Here is a 20,963-nt window from a genome sequence, read left to right as displayed (position 1 = left end):
GCTGGGGCTACAGGGAGACCCTGTCTCAAAAAGACCAAAAAAAAAAGGAGGAAACTATAAGTCCTTGGAAGGGAGACAGGGAGACAGGGACTATTCCATTTTGCTCTAAGAGTACCCTATGGACAAACATGAGGGTTGGTCTTATAGGTGACAGGACTTCACCTTTATGTAGGTCTTTGGGGCCCAAACCAGCTGGCTACATGTGTATTTTAATTCTCATGCCCCCCTCCCCTTGTGTCCCCAGGATCCAGTCATCAGGGGCAGCAGGTGGAGATGGTCGCCCTTTCCCAGCTAGGAGAAGACAGTGAGGATGGCTTTCTGCTAGAGGCTCCCTGCCACCTGGTATCAACCTCCAGCCAGCCCTTCTCAGTGGGTCCCTGAGGCTCTAACCACCAAGTATGATGGTTTCCTTCAGCGTCACCCTGCTGCTCCTCACCCAGCCCCACAGCCACTCTAGCCACCTCCTGTGAGGACTTCATTCTGCTTGTGCCTACTCAGAAGAGGCCTCAATGTCAGTCCATCTTATTCACCCAAAGTCCCTTCATTCCTTCCTCCATATCACACTTACAGGACACATGATCTTTCCAGGGAGAGGCTTTCAAAGCGATTCCTTGATTGGAGGAATCATCCTACATCACCTGGTTGGTGATGTACCAGAGAAGTTGAGCACCATCTGCTGGGGAGCACAAGGGGAGAGCCAGGGTTGGAAGTGGTGGGGGAGAGTGGTGAGAGGGAAGGGAAGACTCCCAACAGAGTCCCCTGGAACGACAGAGGAACTTTGAAAGGTCTGGAGGGTGAAGGGCGAGAAGAAAGGAGGGCAGACAAGCTGCACCACTATGGGTTAGTTTAAGGAGTGTAGCCCTGCTTGAAGTTAGGTTACAGATCAAATCTCAAGGAGAGGCAACCATCTGGTACTGTGGGAATGGTTTAGGTGGGGGAGATAGTCCAGAAAGGTGTCTAGGACAGGGACTCAGAAGTGTTCTGAGTGTGGACCCCACAGGCCTTGGTGACCATCTGAATGGAGCAGAGGTCAGAATGAGGGAGAAACAAACATCTTAAGGTTCCCACTTGCCTCGTTCTCAAAACTGTTCACATGGTGGGAAGGAAGCAACAAGGCCCCTCATTTTTTATAGCTGAGTATGAGGTACAGGTGAGAAAGATGTACAGACACACCTGGCACAGCCCCTGGAGGCCTATGGATGCAGGAGAATTCTGTAGATTTGTGAAAAGGAAGGTAACAAGGCAAGAGGATGAAAAGCTAGCCAAGAACTGTGCAGGAGGCATGGGAGATCCAGGGGTGGGCAGAAAAAGTGATGCCCAAACCTGCCCCAAGCAGACCAAGACCAGAGTAGCAAGGACCCAGGAGAGGACTGAGGTTTGGAAGCCCAGAGAAGATGGCTTAGAAAGGGTCAGGTCAGCAGAGTTTCAGGCCATGGAAGCCTGAGGATGGTCACTGAAGAGAGACAGGATTGTAAAGAGGTGACCTTGGTTAAACACAGGGACCCTGTGACTTGCTAGCTCCTTGAAGACTGAGACTGTGACTTCTTCAATTTTGTAGAGCAGCTGTCAGTGTGACTTGGCCCTTCCTCCTACCTGAGCCCAGCCCCAACCCTGCTCAGGTCAGGTCCCTCCCAGTGGATGGCTATTCCTGCCTCTACTGGTTGCTGTCCCCTGAAGGCCTGAGACTCAGGCTTCAGCGACTAGCGTACTACGTTCACTGGTACATCGCTGGAGTCTAGTGTAGTGCCTGGTTCCCAGCAAGTGCTCGATAAATGCTCATAAGCTACATATCTGAAGGATAGCCAGGGTCCTTACTGTCTGATGGCAGACAGCATTGATTTTTCCCACCGCATGAGCCCCTGGGTTTCAGTATGACATTTTCTTACATATGCGCCATTATACTTTGTTTTAGTTCATCTCCTTCCCCCACTGGCTTCTCCCATGCACCCTGTCCCCTCTCTGGCTAGTTCTTTTCCTTCTCACAAATAGTCTCACCTTCTATTTTCTAATTTTTGGCCCCAGGTTTGCAATCCTCCCGCCTTAGTTTCTTAAGTGTTTGGGCTTCAGGCATGTTTTTCGTTTTCTAATGATTGTGTGCACAGGGTAGAGGTCATAAGGACCTGAGTCTGACCTTTGACTTCTACTAGAACTCTCTGGGTGACCATGGACTGGTCACCTCTACTCCCTCAGGACCAGACAATCTTTATTCTGTGGGACTACAAAGCGCTTCACAGTCCGGACATCATTCAAACCCCACACCAACCCTTTCACCCTTGTACAGAAAAGGGAACCAAAGTCCAAGGAGCTCAACTGACATGGCCAAGGTTACCTAGTGATGATCTTTCCCCTTGGTACCCAGCTGCCATGCAGACCTGCTGCCCACTCTCAGACAGTGCAGACCAAGGTTTCCCAGGGACCTGATCCCAGGGACCTGACATGCTATAGACAAGCAAGAATGGTCTTGCTTATCACACAGCTCTTCCTGAAAGACCAGCCTGGGATGCAGCACCCAGATGGTGGCAGATGTGGAGAATGCCCTGCAAAGAACAAGGCAGGAAGGCAGACTTGGTACAAGGGCCTGCCTCCCAGCTGCTGGCTATCCCTTCCTCTGCCGAATGCTGTCCCCTGAAGGCCTGTTTGGTGACTGCAAGACAGTCTTCCAACTGACAGGTGTGGTGTCAGTGACTCATGGTTTTGGGGACCCAAAGCAGCTTCTCCCAGTCCCCCTGTCTACCTGTTCACCTGTTCACTGAGGCCCTGATAAGCCAGTCAGCCAGTCTGGTTTTGCTCTTAAAGAAAAAGAGCCAATTCTATAAATTCTGGATGCCGTAGCTGGAAGGACCTTATGATCAGACTCCCTGAACCTTCTGAGGTTCAGAGCTGTGTCTGCTGAGGTGCTGCAGCAGGAGCACAGCAGAGCAGGCCACACTCTGGGGTCCCCAAGCCCCACCGGAAGCTGCCTCCTGCTGTCTGGGATTGGGGACAATGGTGGTTTGTGTGGCAGCTGTTTTCAAACTCCACTGCCGCTCTAAGACTCCAAGGCAAGGATGGCTGCTCAGACAGCCCTGGTCAGGAGGACTTCCCACCTCTAATCAAGATGGGCAGAAAAACAGAGAGGCTGGTATTCTGCCCAAAGCTACTAGGCAGCTGCCAACTGAGAAGCCAGGAAAGGGACTCAGCTCTGACCCCTGTGCTATGACATGTGATTCAGTAGGTCCCCTCCTGCGCTCTGCTGGTGACACTGTGCTGCCTGTCTGGACAATCAGTGCGTGATACCTTGGGCTGTGACTCGAGGCTCTCTAGAGTTATTTCTAAGACCAGAAACTTACCAAGTTGATGGGTGCTTGGCACAAAGCCCCAGAGGAGGTGGCATATCCTCCTACTCCAGGTTCTGGAAGAGGGGTGTGGTGGAAATGAGATAGAATTTCAGGGTGAAGTGATATTCTTAGGCTCTGCATATGCCACAGATGCAGCAACAGCATAGTTGCATAGCTATGCAAGCTGGTGAACTCCCTATCATGAACCCTGCCTGCCTTCCCCCAGGGCCAGGTAAACAGGTAGAAGGGATTCAGGACCTTGAGCCAAAGGGCTGTTGGTGGATTAGCTTGTCTAAGCCATCATAATGGTATCAAATGAATGTACATTTAATTACACAGCCTATATTTATTCCAAAGACCAAGTAGAGGGTAGGCTGTCCCAACGATCAAGCAATGCAAAGGCAGAGAGTTATAGAGAGACAGGGCGATGTGGACTGTGAGTCCTGGAAGGCAGAGCCCGTGGGTTCTCTAAGGGCCAGGGGCTACTTCCATCTAGCCAAGAGTAGCATGAGATTGCTACATCTTGCAGGTTCCCCAAGAAAACCACAAATCCAGAAATTAAAAAAAGAAACACAAAAAAAACCTAAAAATACCAGCAAACTCTTAAATAGCTCTTATTGTATGCCAAGTGCTATTTTAAAAGCTTCACATGCCTCACCTCATTGGATCACATGACAGCCCGATGAGCTGGGGCTGTGCTCATTCCCAGTAACACTGACAACAGTCACCGAGTGGTTAAGTACCCTGCCCCAGTTCACATAGTTGGTTAATGGAATCAGAATTTGAATTCAGGTCAACTGCCTACAAAGTTCAGGTGCTTAAAGGCTGCACAATTATGCTTCAAAAAAAAGTAAGTCAAATAAAATCCAAGGAGAGATAGATACAGCCTACAGCTAAACTAGCTCAAGGTGATTTCCTCAAGGTCACACAGTTAAACAGATATGGATTCATCTGACCTTCAAGCTTACGAGTTCCATGAAGCTGTGAAGCTGTGTTATTCTCTTAAATGAGGGGATGACCTGCATTATCTTCTTAAATGAGGGTGGCTTCCAGGTTACCTTTCAAAGTTGAGGTGCTTCCAGGCTACTCAGCATTTGTGTTATCAACTTTTCCAAGGTTATTCAGTTTTAACTGTAAAACTCTCCCTTCTCTTCCAAATTTGGTTATTTTGAAGGCTTGTCCACTTCCTGATTTTATTATGATCTCGTTGGAAAATCTGGTTTTCCCCTCCCAGGGGCATATAACTTGGACACTATCACACAAAGTAAAAGGAAGATGTGATCAGAACACGGGGTGCCTCGGGACCTGAGAGTAACCCTTGTCCTATGAAGTGAGGGTCAGAGCCAGTTCCCAATGGTCAGTGTGCCCTGGGAGGTCCAGCCACAGTAAACTGGTTGCCCTTGCTAAAAATATTCAGTTGCCAGTGCAGCCCCCTAATGAAGAAAGAACCTGGGGGTTGGGGGGGCAGACATTCACACTGGATCTGGACACATCTCAGGTTCTCTTCTGGTCAGGATTCTGAAGAAATGACAGCATGTCATGATGTCCTTCCACATGGGGGCCATTGAATGTTCTGTCCAGCCCCAGGCCTGCTGAGCTGGGACTTCCACATAGGTGCAGAGCTAGCCAGCCAGTAGGGCATTCTATTCTATATACCAATGTGAGCTATCAGTAGAATCCTGAGCATTTACTCAATATTAGCCATAGTATCCACAGGCCTGGTCTGAGCCTGGGCCTGAGTCAGAGGTATAAAGTCACATGACTCTGACCTTAGCTTCAAAGCATCTACAAGGTCACAAAACACAAAGAAACAGCAGTGTAAACAGGGCCAAAGGGCCAGGCCTGACAGAGAGACAGACAGCCTTGGTCTCAGGCACTTTCAATGAAGACATGCTGTTCATGAGGATCTATGCAAATGAGTAGGGCTGACCCACAAGATTCACGACCATTTGGGTATGACACGGAGGACATGGTGGTAAGAAGACCCTGAGGCCAGGGAGAGGTGGGTTTTCTGAGGGTTGCTGTGGGACCTGTGACCCTGACTCTGCCTTGTCTCCTCAGTTGTGTGTTTTCAAGCTAACTGGACCCCAATCTGGGTTCTGGAAGGAACCCTTTTCCCTAGATGCTTCAGTTCAGTGGACACCTTGCCAAAGGCTCTTGCTCTCCTGCTGATGGGCTTGATGGGATTCTTGGACCTTCACAGAAGGTTACCCCTCCACAGGGAGAGGGAGCTTAAGGGCCTTTTCTTGTGAGTTCCCTCTGAGGCATGCCATCAGTATTGGGTGTTGTGCTTATCAGAGCTAAGGCAGTCTAACATGTCCCATCATGAATAACATGATTTATCTAAACTTTCTGGATATTATTACTGTACAATGATAAACTGAGGCTCATGAAAACCCTGGCATTGCACAAGGCCACATCTAATAATGACAGAGTAGGGTCTCCAGCAGGTCCCCAAACACCAAGCCCAAGCCGTATCCTACCTCTTTTAATTACAAACCAGACAAGTAACACTTGGCAAAAGAATTCCGCCTGCCAAATCGCCAGCTCCAGGGCCTGCAGCCCACAACTTCCTTCCCTTGTTTCCAAAGAGGCCCAACGATGGAAAAGGTAAATGTTTCCTGTGATTTGCAGCTGAGAAAATTCAGGCTCAACCCTGCTGCCAGACACTCCATCTGTCCCTGGAGCCACATGTCCTTGGCTGATTTGTGTCTATTGTCTGTGGCTCATACAGTTACAGACAGAATGAGTGCATTTTCCCTCCATTTGATGTGTTTGTCCACAAAGGACCACCCAACACAGGCTCCAGCTGACCTGGCAGAAAGACCCACACGGGTCTGGATGAGTGGGAATCAAGCTGGTAGAAGGAAGGAGGGAAGGAAGACCCACTTCTGCTGAGCATTTCCTGTATGCCAATAAGTACTTCCTGTGTATCAGGAAGTACTGAGACATGCCTGGAACAAACTTTGTTTCCAAAACCCACAAGCACTGGTACTTTGTCAGTGCCCTCACACAAACCAGAGTTGGGGGCAGGTGCAGATATGAACTTCTCTGAAGAGTCCCTTTGGAAGAAAGTGGCAAGGCTAAAAAACTTTGCGAATGAGCCTACTAGCTGCTCTTACCAAAGATGGTGGGAGTATTAGTTATTTTTCCTGTGACCAAATACCCGATGAGCAGCAACTTAAGGGCAAATACCAAATACCTGATAAGCAGCAACTTAAGGGCAGATTTTCTCACAGTTTGGGTGGATGCAGTCCTGGAGGGGTGCGTCACACTGTATGCAGTCAGAAGCAGAGTGAGATGAATGGATGAATGCTGGTGCCTGGCAGGCTTTCTCCATTTTCCATTCTTTATTCAGAGTCCCTGGTCCATGGGATGATGTTCCTCATGCTTAACGTGGATCCTTCCCCTGTAGTTGATCCTCTGTGGAAATGCCCTCCTCACACCCTCACCACACATTCAGTCAAGCTGACAGTAAAGCCCAGTCATCACAGTGGGGAAGATTCTCCCTCTCTCCCTCTCTCCCTTCTACTCTCCCCCTTCTTTTCCCTCCTCTCAGTATAATAAACATGTGATTTAACCTGAAGAATAAGGACTGTCAACAAAATTTTGGGAGCTGCAAAGAAATGAATAAGTGGAAAAGACCCGGCTGACCCAAGAAAATGGAGCCCTAAGTCACCAGCAGGGACACTCAGAACCAACCCAACTTACATCACAGGAAGTGGGGACAGAGGACACCTTCTCTTTTGCCTGTCACTACCACACAAATGTTCCCTTCTCCAAATGCTCTGGACAGCCTTCACAGCTGTTCCTGCACTCTGCCCCTTTCTCCCCAGCATCCTTTCCTGCCCCTTACTGTCTATCATTTTGAGCTGTGTGACCATGCACATACACTTCCCCACATTCCCTCCCCCACCCCCCATTCACATCCCTGCCTCACACTCCACGAAGGTTCAAACATCATTGAACAGTCTCACATTCCCTCCAGCTGTCACCCCTCCTGTCTTTGCTGCCTCCTACCATAGTTAGCATCTTAGGACGGAGCTTACACATGTTGTCTCCATTCCTCATTTCAGCAGGAGTCCATTGCCATGGAAACCCTCGCGGCTATCACTGTCCCTGATGGGGCTCTATCCAGCAGACAGTTGCCTATTCCCACAGTATGCAGCTAGGGTGAGCCATCTCTCCCTGGATAGCTTGTTCTTGGCTTCTAGGACTTCACTTGGCTGGATCTAGATGCATCCAGCCCCTTCTGGATGCTCTTTTCTCTCATTTCTTTTCTTCATCTCCCTCAGTGACACCATCTAGTCTCAGAATCTCAAATTGCATCTTCAGACTGGTAATTCCCATATGCACATTTCCAGCCCAGGCCTGTCCTCTGAGTGCTAGGCTCATGTGCCAATCTTTGATGCCTCTCTGAACATCTCGGCATGGATGAATGACTAGTCTCTCAGATTCACAACCACCAGAGTTCGCTCTCCCCTCCCTAGCCTGGTTTCTCATGCTCACTTCTGTCATGCCCCATGTTGTCTCCAGTTATTGGGGCCACAAGCACGGTAGCCACACTTCATTGCCGCCCTCCTGCCTTCTCATCAGGAGCTCTGTGGCTCCCTCCCATGGTCCCTGTCATCACCCTCACTGCTGGACTCTGGAACACCTAACATATCCTGCCATCCCTACTGCCCCTATACCCACCAGTATCTTCCAAAGTCCATGTCACCTTCCCTGGGCTGGGGGTGGGGGGATGCTGGGATTTGAGGACAACAAGAAAAAGAGGACGAAGCCAGCATGGCCTGTGTGGAAGGATCAGATTCTTCTCTCCCCAGCTCATAGGGGCCACACTCAGAGTTACACGGCTACACTGGAGGGAGGAGCGGGCACTGGGCTCAGGAGACAGCAGGGCCCTGATGACCGGGACACACCTGGAAGAAGCATACTCCCCTCCTGGGAGGATGCCAGGACCAGTCAGCTGGTACAAATATACAGGCTCTGATCAGCAGCACTGGCCTGGGAGCAGGTGTGCAAAGCCCATCCTTTGGGGTGTCATCTGCTTCATCTTTACTTTTAACACCCACAAGGGCAGAAATGGTCAGCAAGCAACTATCCTTGGCCACCAATCCAGAAGCCTACCCTCTTGTGGAGGCATCCTGGCCTCACCTTCTGCAGGTCTCAGGCAGCCTGGTCTGGTTTTGTAACTACTCTTGTTCTTTACTGAGACCCTGGACTTGAACCTTGCTCTCAGATCCAAGAGTTTTTTTAGGCTACCCTGAACATGCTAGAGGAAGGTCAGTGTACTAGGCACTGTCTCTGCAAGGGGAGGTAGCATGGAGCAGAATACAATGCCTTCTCACTGTGTTTACCTTCTAGAAAGGAGATGGAAGCATGAAGAAACAGGGACAAAGTAGGGAAGGTAAGTGGAAGAGCAATGCCAGAAGAGGTACAAGTTCCCTTTGGGTGGTCTGGGAAGACACTACTACAGGGTGACGGAGGGAAGTGTGGCAGTCACAGCCCTCTCTGGAAGAAGTGCTCAGGCAGAGGGCACGGAAGCACGAAGGCCCCGTGAAGCATGCCTCACAAAGAAGAGAGAGCTGGTTGGAGTCCAAGGCGCAGTGGCAGCACAGTGGGCAGAGGCCAGGGAGGAGCTGGGTCAACATGCACGGGCATCTGAGGCCTGCAGAGGACGCAGCAGGAGTGATGGGGCCTGCTGGCATCTAACAGAATCGCTGGCTGAGAATATGATGCAGCGGGAAAGACAGACGCAGGAGACCACATGGAGGACACTAGTTATCTGGGTGCCAGCAGGCTCTGGATAAGGTCGCAAGGTCAAGGTGACAGGATGGGCCCCACACATGAGACAGCGATCTGAACGTGCCTGTGCGGAGCATCTATCTTGCTTCTTGCTTTCAGAAGATGCCTCTTTCTACCTCGACCACTTCCCACCTTTCAAAGAGCGGCCGAGCAGGCGTGTGGCAATGTACACAGGCTGGGCCTCACCCAGCAGAACCTCTGCACTGCCAGCCGTCACCTTTTGCTCCAGCTCGGGCTTTGGAGAAGGTTGCCTGAGGCCTTTGTTCTTTGTCCAAAATGCTGCTGCAGATTACCATTCCATTTAGGGCTTAATTTGCTTCCCCATAACCACACAGAGGTACTAAATATCCCCCAAAGACACAACACAGCGTCCTTTTAGGCCTGGAGTTCACAGGGAGGGGAATACGGCAGAGCACACATCTAGGTTGAAGAGCATGGACATTTCCAGATCCCAAGGCCAATGAAATGGACTTGTGAAAAAGCACAGGAAAGAATAACTTACAACTATTCTTTCCAAGCTACTATTTCATGAAACCGCGGGTGCCCTAGAAGTGCAGATATACAGTAAAACACGTCTTGGGCACATCTCATGACTCCTAAGACTTGAGTAAAATGACATTCAGCTCTAAGAAATAAAGATACACCAGACAGAAAAGTTCAACTGTTAAAAATAAGGTCCCTGTAAGTGAAACTCTACTGAACGAAGTGAGCCTTTGAATAATTCCTGTGATCAATGTTAGAGTCTCCAGGTGATAACTGAACATCCATCAGGCCAGGGAATAAAATGGGCCCATTGGGTGTTCGGTGGGTGGACTGTCATAACATATACTGGATATACGGAGATGGGAGCAGGAGAGTTCACAGACTATGGGTGGTGGACGAAGCACCTTGGGAGGGAACAGAGGAGGGAGGAGCTTAAAGAAGGGGAGGGGCTTAGAAGAGAGGAGGCGTTAGGAGCAGGGTGGGGTTTAGAGGAGGGGAGGGAGATAGAGGGGCCTTTAGGGCTCTGATGCTTAGAGATCAGGAGAGGATGGGAACTTCCAAAGACATGAGAAAGTTTAGCCAGCTATGAAAGAGGAAGAATAATTAAGGCAGACAGAGTCCTGGTCACCAGGTGGAGGAAGCACAGCTGTGTCCAATGCTGCTGAAGGTCAGGAAAGACTAAGAATGAATGACCTGACCTCTGCCAGGTGCAGGTCACTGCTGACTTTGACAAAGCAATTGCTAAGGTAGGTGAAGCCCCAGGCCACCTGGAACAGGACTGGGCAGGAAGGGGAGACACATAGAGGTAAACCAAAGTCAACTTCTCCGGGAGTTTTTTGTAAAGCACTAAAAAACTCTGTTGGTCAAAAGGAGTGTTTTTGAAGTAGAAACAAGTTTAGGAGGGCTCATTTGAATGGAATGAGGTTCTGCTGGGCTGGGAGGAGGCACCCTTCCTGGGGCAAAAGGCTCTTCCCTCAGAGAAGCAGCTGTGTCCTTCTGACACAGGCCAGCATGAGAGGCATAACTACACATCTCACTACTCTACCCCTACAGGCCCAGCTGACAGCAGGATTGGGTACCTCCTCCCTGTACTCTAGTCCCAGGCTGGGCTCACTGCCCTGTCCATGGCCAGCTCTCTGAGGACCTTCCTGCCCCTAATTCCACTCCTTAGTACCTCAGAGCTCAGTGCACACAGCCACCCAGACGGTGCGTGGACAGCACATGGACAGCCACTGCTAGCAGCTAGGTACTTCCTGTCCATCCAGAGAGCTTCTTCTAATGCCAGCCACGGGGCTGAGTTCCCAGCTTCCCTTGCAGCCAAGGAACTTGAGTTCGGACAATGTAGTCATTACAGTCAAGGAACAATATAACTCTATGTGTGAAAACACTGCTTCACAGAAAGAACTCTTCCACACCATCAGGGCAAATGCAGGGCACTGGGTGTGAGCCAACACAGTGCCCTTGGGTGCTCCCAGATGCTGCTTGGAAAAGGCAGGCTTTGTTCAGGTGTGGAAGTGACAGGGAACACAGAGAGGGAACCAAGGGCTTAGAAGTCAGGGCCATCCACAGGGACTGACACTGTACAAAGCATTGCTCTAGGACCCAGTCAAGAAGGGCCTTGAGGGAGATTCCAGTATCATGACAGAACTACAGTGTGTGGAGGCAGGAATCTCAAAGGGTCCAGAGGGAGCTAGTGCTAGCCTTTGAAGGCTGGGTGGCAGCTGAAGGTAAAATACAACTGGGGCAGGTTAGAAGGCATGGCAGAAATCCCAGGCTGTTTAAATGGGATTCTGCAGGTAAGAACCACAGAAGGCTACACGGGCAGAACCATGTGGAGCTACTCAATGGTACTGATACTGGAGGCTGGGAGTGGCACAGGGAGAAGGGTGGCCATGCTGAGCCTTGCCTACTCCACACAGACACCAGAATTTGGGGGCTGACTGGAAGTGGGGGAGAAGGTGTCTGAGATGATGTTGAGGTATGAGGGTGAAGGGTTGGTTGTATCATTTGAGATTTGCATGTGGGAGGAGATGCTGTGGGTGGGAAGCAGGAGACCTGCTTGGCATGTGCTGAGATCAAAGAGCTATGGTTCTTCTAGGCAAACATACCAGAGACGTCCAAAGCAAAGGTCTGGGGTTCAGGAATGAGGACCCAGCTGCTGACCCAGCTGTTTCATCCTCAACAGTGATGAAGTTCAAAGCCAAAGAGTAGATGATACAGGCAAGGGAGACACACTGAACAAGAAGGAAAGAGCCCCGTTGGTCATGTGAAGACTACTGATCATCCTACCTCGTGTATCAGCTGTCTGTCACACCACAGCTCCAGGCTCGGTCCTGCAGCCCTGGAAGACCTCTCTGGCTTCTCTAGCCCCAGACGAACTGCTCTGCCATGACCTCCTCAGCCCTAATGGTTCCCGCTTCAGCACTGGGGTTTGTAGTGCTGCCTTGGTGTGGTCCCCAAGCACCTTGAGGACTAAATGACAGTCTGCTATTATTTGCGTCACTGACATGTCCAGCCCAAAGCACTCACAAGGCACTGATTAAATTGCTCCTCCATGATGGATTGACTGCCGGACTGAGGGTCAGAGAAAGAATAAGGAGAATGTGGCCAGTGATAGAAAGACTTGAGGGAGCGGGACACATATACAACACCTGCTCTTTTGTGCCTTTCATGTGACCAGGCTCAGTAGGCACCAGCGTGGACACCATGGAGAACTAGCCAGTTGCAGACAGACAGAAAACAGACTGCAGTTCCATCAGTGGGAACTACTGAATGCTTCAGGTTCTCCCATGCACAGGTGTGATTGGGATTGTCTCTTCCCACTCCAAGGACTTAGGCCATGCGATTCTGTGTGTTCAATGGACACAAGCCCAGGGCCTGGGAGGATGCATTAGAAGCTTGCATTGTTCTGCCCCATTTCCTCTCTGAGTCCCAGTGGCCTGAATCCTTTGCTGGACCCAGTGGACAGGCCCTGTTGCAGAACCTTATCCAGTATGTACTGCAGTGAAAAAGAGATGCCGAAAGTGTTAAAAAAGGAAGAGAACTGAGGCTAGGATGAAACCTTGGTGTGACCAAGGGAGGTGGGCTCAAGGGTACATTTAGGGTTCTTGGGTGGGTGTACCCTTGGTGGGACAAATTACATGGCTGCATGGTTGCCTGAGTGGATGGTCAGCATCCCTGGCCCCACCTATGAGATGCTGGAGGTGTCCCCAGGTATGTAACCACACAAAGTGCTCACCCCTTCATCAGCAAACACTCCTGAGAAGTGACACCTGCCCCACAAAGGAAAAGGGCTCATCAGAATCCATGGTAGGCAGCACGGGTAGTCTCAGAAGGGACAACTAAACTGAGGGTGAGAAGGATCTGATGGTTGACACCTTGTGACCAGCTCGAAGAGTGGGGATGACAACTCCTGCAGCTAAAAGCACAGTGAGGTCCCAGGTGGAGACAAAGAGCTGGATGCAGGTGACCGCCCCCCTTCACGTCCCCCAGCACTCAAGTGACGAGATTGTTGGAACACACTCTTCTAGGGCCTCATGAGGCCTATGACAGTGCCACAGGTCTGTTGCTGTCCCCTTCACAGAGGAGGATACTGACATTGGAGAGGTGGGGGATGGTCAAGGTGGGACAGAAGTACGTGGGACTGCTGATTGGAGTGGGTGATAGTCCTTGAAAGGGGGGGATTCTGAAATGGTGGGATAAAGTGACACTCTGCATGGGGCACGAGGGATGATGAGGACACTGCTAGGGCTTAGGAAGGGGAAAGGGGACTTAGGTGATGATTCATCTTTCAGCTGGTGACGGAGGTGTCTAGTTGGACAGGGGGAGGCGCCTGCCAGCTGCTTGTCTAGTAACTCAGCCTTCCCTAGGGTTATGGTGGCCAGGGGTTTCAGAGCCTTGCCTCTGCTCTGGAGGAGCGTGCATCTTTGTGCACACACAGAATTCTGTAAAGCGACAAATCCTTGCCACAAACAAATTTCACATAGTTCTTCAGAGTTCAGAGAGACAATCTCTGGAAAAGAGATGGTTCCTAGGTTCAGTGACCCAGCCTGGAGTGTGGGACCTGGTGGTATGAGAGTACACAGCCACACGAGGGCGCTCTAACCAAACGGCAGGAGCAGAAAGCCACTGTTAGAAACACCTCTTTCAAAGGGCTTGTTTCAGAGATGTTCATCATTTCCCGACTAGTCACTGTAATAACCATGTCCTGCTCCTCACAGCCCTTATAGCCAGCATCATCAGAGAATGCCAACTGGTGGCTTGGGGAGCATACAGTTTGGTTCTCCTCTCCCTAACTTTCCAGAGACTCCCACACTTGCCACAGTGACCCCATGAGTTAGTTACTTGTAGGTGCTAGAGAATGAGAGTCCTCCAGTGACAGCCTGTGTTGGTCGAGGCTCACTGGGACTGCTGTCTTCAGGACTGTGTAGGATCGGGTCACCCTGATCACAACAGGGACATAGACACAAGACCCTGAGACAGATACCACAGAATCTGCTCACAGACATCACATCCTGGGAGTGAACACGTGGCCACACAGAACACAGCGGGCACAGAGAACTTCCACAAAGCATGACGGAGTCAGTGTCCTTCTAGAGCTCAGGGTCGTCCCCAGAGTGATGAGCCCTGAGACCTGTAACTTAGCAGGTTTCCAAAGATGAGCACTGTAGGTGCTCAAATTAGCCCCCAATCAATGAGCCCCAGGCCTGCCAGTGGACAGGACAGGGATCGGTGTGAAGAGCGGGATATGCAATGATGTCTCAGGCCCATGAGAAACAGGATGGCCAGGGTGGCCTGGGCAGGAGAGAAGTAATACACACTAAAGGAAATGGTAATCCAGAGAGAAGCTGTGGGCCTCTCCATCATCTCAATGCAGGGTTGCAAACCTGCAGTGTGGACACAGAGCTAGAGTAAGCCCCTGGCTCCTTCAGATGCACAGCAAATTCCCAGTATCACATGTCCCCACCAAGGGACAGTGTTCCTGAAACAGGTGGCCTGGGAGTTCCACAATACAGAAAAGTACTGTGGAAACCACAGGCACCTGAGAGCACCATGCAGGCAGTAGTCACCGGCCACCTCTGCACGTAGATAGTGGGAGCTCTCTTCACTCAGGAAGCCAACTGAAAACCAAGCATGAGCCTTACCCTCCTTCGAAGATCTTGACCCTCGCCGGCTCTGCTCTCTTGGAGGCAGGAGTGTCCTCCTCTGCCTTCCCTCGTTTCTCATCTTCCTTCTCCACTCTAGCTGGGTCATTCTGGCCCTCTGGGGAAACCAACGACGGGAGGTGCACCTGTGCACCATAGGGAGGACAAAGCCAAGGCTGGTTAAACTTGCATTCTGGGTCCCGTGCCTTGCATGGCACTGCACATGTACATGTGGGCCTCCTAATTTTTCACCCAGCACCACTGGACAGCCTCAAGTACTGGCCCCCAAGAGACAGATGAACTCAAGAACTTTCCCTCAAGAGATAAAGTCCCCTCCAAGCTGTGCTTCGCCCCCTTAGGTTCATTTTCCCCAAGGAACAAAGTCAGCTCTTAGTGTTTTTGTGCTAATCTATGAGCATCCAGGGACCAGTCTGTGAGTGCTCAGTTACCTCAACATTCAAACAGGCTCAAAAGGCTGCAAAGGGATGCTGAAAAAATAAATGAAGTCTTGAGTCTGCTTTGCAGATTAACCAGAGTTCTCATTGTTGGGTCAGAAAGCTAAGACAGCCTTAACTAGGTTAAGGATGGAGCTGAAGCAAAGCACAGGTTTCCCACTTCCAGGATTTGCTCTGCGAACAGGTACTGAAGTCGAAAAGTCAGGCCACCCTGACCCACAGGACCCAGAGCCTGGCCCAGGGTGGGAATCAGGGGCCAGTTCTCTTTAAAGTGACAGACCTCAGTGAGACCTGGCTTTGTGGCATTGATTTTGGGTTTCCTAGGACCTTCCAGTGTCCTGAGACTCTCTTCTCCAAACCTACATCAGGGGGAGGGGACAACTATGGAGCTGGGGCCTGTGGAGCAAAAGGGTACATGGCTAGGAAACAAGTGGATGTGAGTTCCAGTACAGATAGCTCACTGGAGGCTGGGCTGCCCTTGGGTAGATTACAACACCTTTCTGGCCTTGAAGTAGAGGGGGTTTAGACCATCTTTTTTTTTTTGGTCTTTTTGTGACCGGGTCTCCCTGTAGCCCCAGCTGTCCTGGAACTTACTATGTAGACCAGGCTGGACTTGAACTCACAGGGATCCACCTGCCTCTGCCTCCCAAGTGCTGGGATTAAAGGAATGTACCACCACGCCTGGCTTAGACCATCTTTTTATTTTTCTTTTTATTTATGTGTATGTACATTTCTGTGTATGTGGGTGCCTGTGGAGGACAGAAGGTGTGGGATCCCCTGGAGCTGGAGTTATAGGAGGCTGTCAGCCACCTAAATATGGATGCTGGGAACTGAACTCTGGTCTCCTGCAAACGCAGCAAATGCTCTTAGCCACTGAAATCTTTCTAGCCCCAGCTTAGATCACCTTAAAGATTTACCTAGGAGCCAAGTTCTGTGACTCAGTGATCCCTATGGAATCTTTCAGAATGGGGAGGGGTTGAAAACGGTATAGGCCCAGATTCCTGTCCTGACAGAGTCATGTTGGGGGAGTTCCCAAGCAATCTCCACTCCTATCCTGGCCTGCAGTCCAAGGAGTGGGCCCATTACAGGAAGGTGGACAGCATCTCCTTCATAATCTGATATCAGGTCTGGACAGGCAGGAGGAGGTGTATTTGTGTGGCAAAACACTTCTTTACCAGAAAACACAGTGCTAGAACTGAGTAGGGGCTCCAGTTTAGCTAAGACACACACTGTGGCTCCATTGGTCAACACTGCACACGTACACTGTTTATTTAATCATCTCCAGAGCCCTATAAACTAGGTTGTTACCAACCTCCATTTTACAGATGAAGAAACAAAGGCACAGAAAGGTTAAGCAACTGGCCTAAGGTCATACATATGGCTAAGTGAGGTAGTGGGGTTCACACCTGGGCAATTCAACACCCAAGCCCCCTTTTTATATAAAAAACATTTTTTTTTATATTTTATGTATATTAGTGTTTTGTCTGCATGTACATGAGTGCAATGCCCATGGAGGTCAGAAGAGGGCATAGGATCCCCTGGAATTAGAGTTATGGGCAGTTGTTAGCTACTCTGTGGGTGTTAGGAACTGAACCTAGGTCCTCTGGAAGAACAGATAGCATTCTTAACCACTGAGCCATCTCTCCAGCCCCTCGAGTGCTGTTTCTTAATTCTGTTGTGACAGTGCTGTGGTTGTCAGAGTGATGTCCAGGGAGAAAAAGGAAAAATGTAAGGATAGGAATTTGGCTGCAAAATGGACTTTTTGCAAATGTGGTTTCTCTAGGGTTTAAATACATATAATTAAACTCAAATGTGACCTGGCCTAGATCTTCAAGAAGATAGCTAAGCCAAGTTTGCAAATATTGAGATAAGTCAAACAATGTTTTCAGAACAGCTGATGGAGGACAGAAGCCACATGATGATGACTGTCAGCACAATGGACCAAAGAACTTTCTTAAAGGACATTCAAAGATGGGTTGGATGCCAGGAGGGGGTGAGCTTCTCATCACTGGAGGTATGCAAGCAGAAGAGAAAAGGAAGGGCTGGGGAAGGAGAGGGGCTGTGCTAGTTAGTTTTTGTCAACCTGATACATACTAGCGCCACCTGGGAAGAAGGAACCTCACTTGAGGAATTTTCTCCATTAGACTGACCTGTAGGCACATCTGTAGCACATTTCCTTGGCTGCTAATTAGTGTAAGAGGACCCAGTCCACTGTGGGTGGTGCCATTCCTGGGCAGGTAGGCCTGGGCTGCATAAGAAAAGTAGGTGAGCACACTGGGCAAGCCAGTAAGCAGCATTCCTCCATGGTGTCTGCTTCTGTTCCTGCCTCCAGGTTCTTGCCTTGAGTTCCTGCCTGACTTTCCTCAATGACGAACTGTAATGGGGAGTTGTAAGATGAAATAAATCCTTTCCTTCCCAGGTTGCTTTTTGGTCATGGTGTTTATCACAGCAACAAGAAGCAAACCAGAAGAGAAACTGGTATCAAGAGTGGTGTCGCTGTGATGGCTCTGACATGTTGTCTTTTAGGAGGATTGTGGAGGATTTTGGAGCTTTGAACCGGAAAAGCCATTGAGACCTCAGAGTTTAATGAGCTATTATGGGAACTGGGAAGATAATGATGAGATAGAGGAGGCCTGGGCTTGTGAAGTTTCAGAGGGAAGTCTGAGGGTCCCTTAAAGACTCTATTGGGTCCATTCATATGATATTTTGAATGAAGAATTTGTGATTTCTGCCTAGATGGGGCTGAATAATCAGCTGTGGTTAACAAGAGAACAGCACCACTGAAGTGAAACCTTTGTTTTACTGGAATAACTGATGCTAGTTAACTGGGAGTGTGATTAACAAGAAACTAGCATCATTGAGGTGAAATATTCTAGAAAGAATTTCCTTAGGGTCAGCACATAGAAACTGTGGTCCAGAAGGGGCCAAAGCTGCATCTCAAGTTGGAAGCTGAACTTGGTAACCTATAACAGTCTCCCACATGGTACTGGTTTTGGTGGCATGAAAGCTGAAGAACTGAAGCGATCATAGAGTTGAGCTTGGCACTGTGAGAGGCTAGGAGAGGTCACTGGTGAAGGTGTAACCTCAGTTAAGTGGCTACCCCAGTATTCTGGAGATGCCAGAACTGTGAAATGTCTATCAAGGACAGAAGCAGGTGTTAAGTGGAGGTGGCCTAAGCCTATGAGATAAACTGTGTGTGCTGTTCATGACAGGCTGAAGAAGAGGGACTGCCCAAGCCCTTTGGGGCCCAGAAGATCTTGAGTGAGTTCCAGATGTCAGACAGTGAACTATTTTCAATGCTGGATTTGGGGTTTGCTTTGATTTCATTGTAACAGTGACCTGATTCTTACCTCTTGAAATAAGAATTATATAACTTGTTTTTGATGTTATAGGAGCCCACAACTGAGAGACTGGACTCTTAAAAGAGATACTGAGCTTTTCAAGCATTAGAATTTTTTTTTAAGGCTGTGATACTTTTAAAGTTGTACTGTGTTTTGTATTATATTAGCATGAGGATAAATAAGAAAGGAGAGGTTATGGATGAACAGTGATATGTTTATGTGCCAAGTTGACAAGGGGTCAATTATGCTGGGAAGTTTTGTCAACTTGACAGAAATTAGGGTGACCAGGGAAGAGGGAACTTCAACTGAGGAACTTCCTCCATCATATGCCTGAGGGCATATCTGTGAGGTATTTTCTTAATTGTGAATTGATGTGGAAGGACCCAGCCCACTGTGGACAGTATCATTCTGGGGAAAGTGGGTCTGGTTTTATAAGACAAGTAGATGAGGGGCTCAGCAGTTAAGAGCACTGGCTGCTCTTGGAGAGGACCTGGGTTCAATTCCTAGCACCCACATGGTGGCAAACAACCATCCATAACTCCAGTTCCAGGGAAATCCATTGCCCTCTTCTGACGTCTGTGGGCATTGTACAACACAGATGCACTTATACATATGCAAGCAATACACTCATATCCATAAAATAAAAATAATAAAAAATATTTTTAAGAAAGAAAAGTTGATGAGTAAGTCTCAGGGAACAAGCCAATAAGCGGCGTTCCTCCATGGTCTCTGCCTCAGTTCCTACTTCTAGGTTCTTGTCCTGACTTCCCTCAGTAATGGATTGTGACCTGGGAGTTGTAAGCTGAAATAAACCCTTTCCTCCCCAAGTTGCTTTTGGTATTTATCACAGCAACAGAATGCTAACTAGGATGGGGTGGGGCATAATTGTAGGAAGGCCTCAGCTTGTAGAGCATGTGGTTATACTAAGTGTATGATATTTGTGCACTTCTGGCAGGAAACATGACTTTGAACAAACTAGGCAATTTCCAAGGAAAAGCTTGCCGGTTTTAACTCATTTCAGAAAAGCGACATGATGAATTCTCTTTTTCTTAAATGTCCTGTACAATTCTCATCAAGGGACATGGCAGCTCAGACCATTTCAAAGGGCTCAAGAGTGAGATCTAGTTATGAATTTAGTATTTGCCATTTACTTTGTGACCCTGTGCAAGTTACTTAACCTCTCAGAGCTCTGGTATCTTTAACTGTAAAATGGCGATATTGTACCATAATTTTCAAGGTGGCTATGAGGATGAAAGTTAAGTATAGAATAGTATCTAGCACATAGTAGGTGCCTCAAAATTATGAGTATAATTACAGTAGGATTTTGGTGGTAGCCACAGTCAGTATGGTGTTTATAGAAAAAACGGAAATCATGCTCAGAGATATCTGTGGACTGACAAAGACATCCAGAAAACAAATTTGGAAAACAGTTTGTGAAGAACATCCAGTTGAGCTAAGGGCAAATTGATGCATCATTTATCCCATGATAAAAGGAAGGAACGAACATGCAGGGAGTTACAGAGCATAGGTCTGTTCACTGATTGAGAACAGGAGTTTAGTTTTAAATATGTGCAGAATTGGTGAAAGCAAATCTGAATGGAAGGGGCACCAGTGAACATCTTTAAAATTTCAATTTCTTTTTAAGATTTCTTTCCTCAAATAACTAAATTAAGAAAAAGAAACTGCAGTGAGACATGTCTTGTTCAAGTTCTGGTTTTACCACGTCCTTGCTCTCTCCTAGACTCTGACCCCATGCTCCCTCCTCTACAGAATGGAGAAAGTGATGCTGCCTTACAGGTGAAAGTAAGCAGTAACTGCATTCCAGGGCCCAGCACACCGCCTGGTCCAAACAAGGTCACTTGTCACTCGACAAGTGCCAGGTGTGGTTTGGATGTGAAAGGTCCCCCACACCAGCTGGTAGTGCTGTTTGGGAATGTTGTACAACCTTTAGGAGGTAGAATCTCATTGGAGGAAGTGGGTCACTTCAGGTTTCATAGCTGGGCCTCACTTCTGCTCATTCTGCTCAATGTGACCAGCCAGCCTCCTGCTCCTGCCACCAAGTCTTCCCTGCTATGATGGGTTGTATGTATCCTTCTGGAGCTATAAGCCAAAATAAACTCCTTCTCCATTAAGTTGCTTTTTTCAGAGTATTTTATTATAGCAAAGGAAAAGTAACTGATCTACCAGGTCAGCACAGGTCATAGCCTGTAGCCTCAGGCTAGCCTAGTCTCTGTCAGAAAGTGTCTTCTTATGCAAACTGGAATTGACTTTGAAACTTGCTGAATTTGCAGGGAACCTTCATCTTACAGCTCCCCATGTAGCCATAGGTCAGAGGCAATGAAGGAATAAATACAAGCAACAGTGAGAGCCTGGTATTGCCCCATAGCACAGAAGACTCTGTCAGTGACACTGCCT

The 20,963-nt window shown here is 48.9% G+C and overlaps 1 protein-coding gene across 6 annotated transcripts in view; it reads right to left on the bottom strand.

The window, feature by feature from the left end:
* The window catches only part of Hivep3 (human immunodeficiency virus type I enhancer binding protein 3), a 472,744-nt gene that overhangs the window by 16,220 nt on the left and 435,561 nt on the right, over nucleotides 1–20,963 (bottom strand). For all 6 annotated transcript variants that reach the window (XM_029564634.1, XM_029564635.1, XM_008835418.2 and 3 more), the window contains one exon: nucleotides 14,753–14,898. In XM_029564634.1, coding sequence (XP_029420494.1) covers nucleotides 14,753–14,898 — 146 coding nt within the window. The remainder of the gene's footprint in view (nucleotides 1–14,752; nucleotides 14,899–20,963) is intronic.

The sequence above is a fragment of the Nannospalax galili genome, unplaced genomic scaffold (assembly GCF_000622305.1).
Source record: "Nannospalax galili isolate Female #2095 unplaced genomic scaffold, S.galili_v1.0 scaffold577, whole genome shotgun sequence".
In the NCBI taxonomy this organism is placed as follows: Eukaryota; Metazoa; Chordata; class Mammalia; order Rodentia; family Spalacidae; genus Nannospalax; species Nannospalax galili.
Note: the sequence above shows the minus strand (reverse complement) of the source record. Positions and strands in the feature narration are given on the sequence as shown.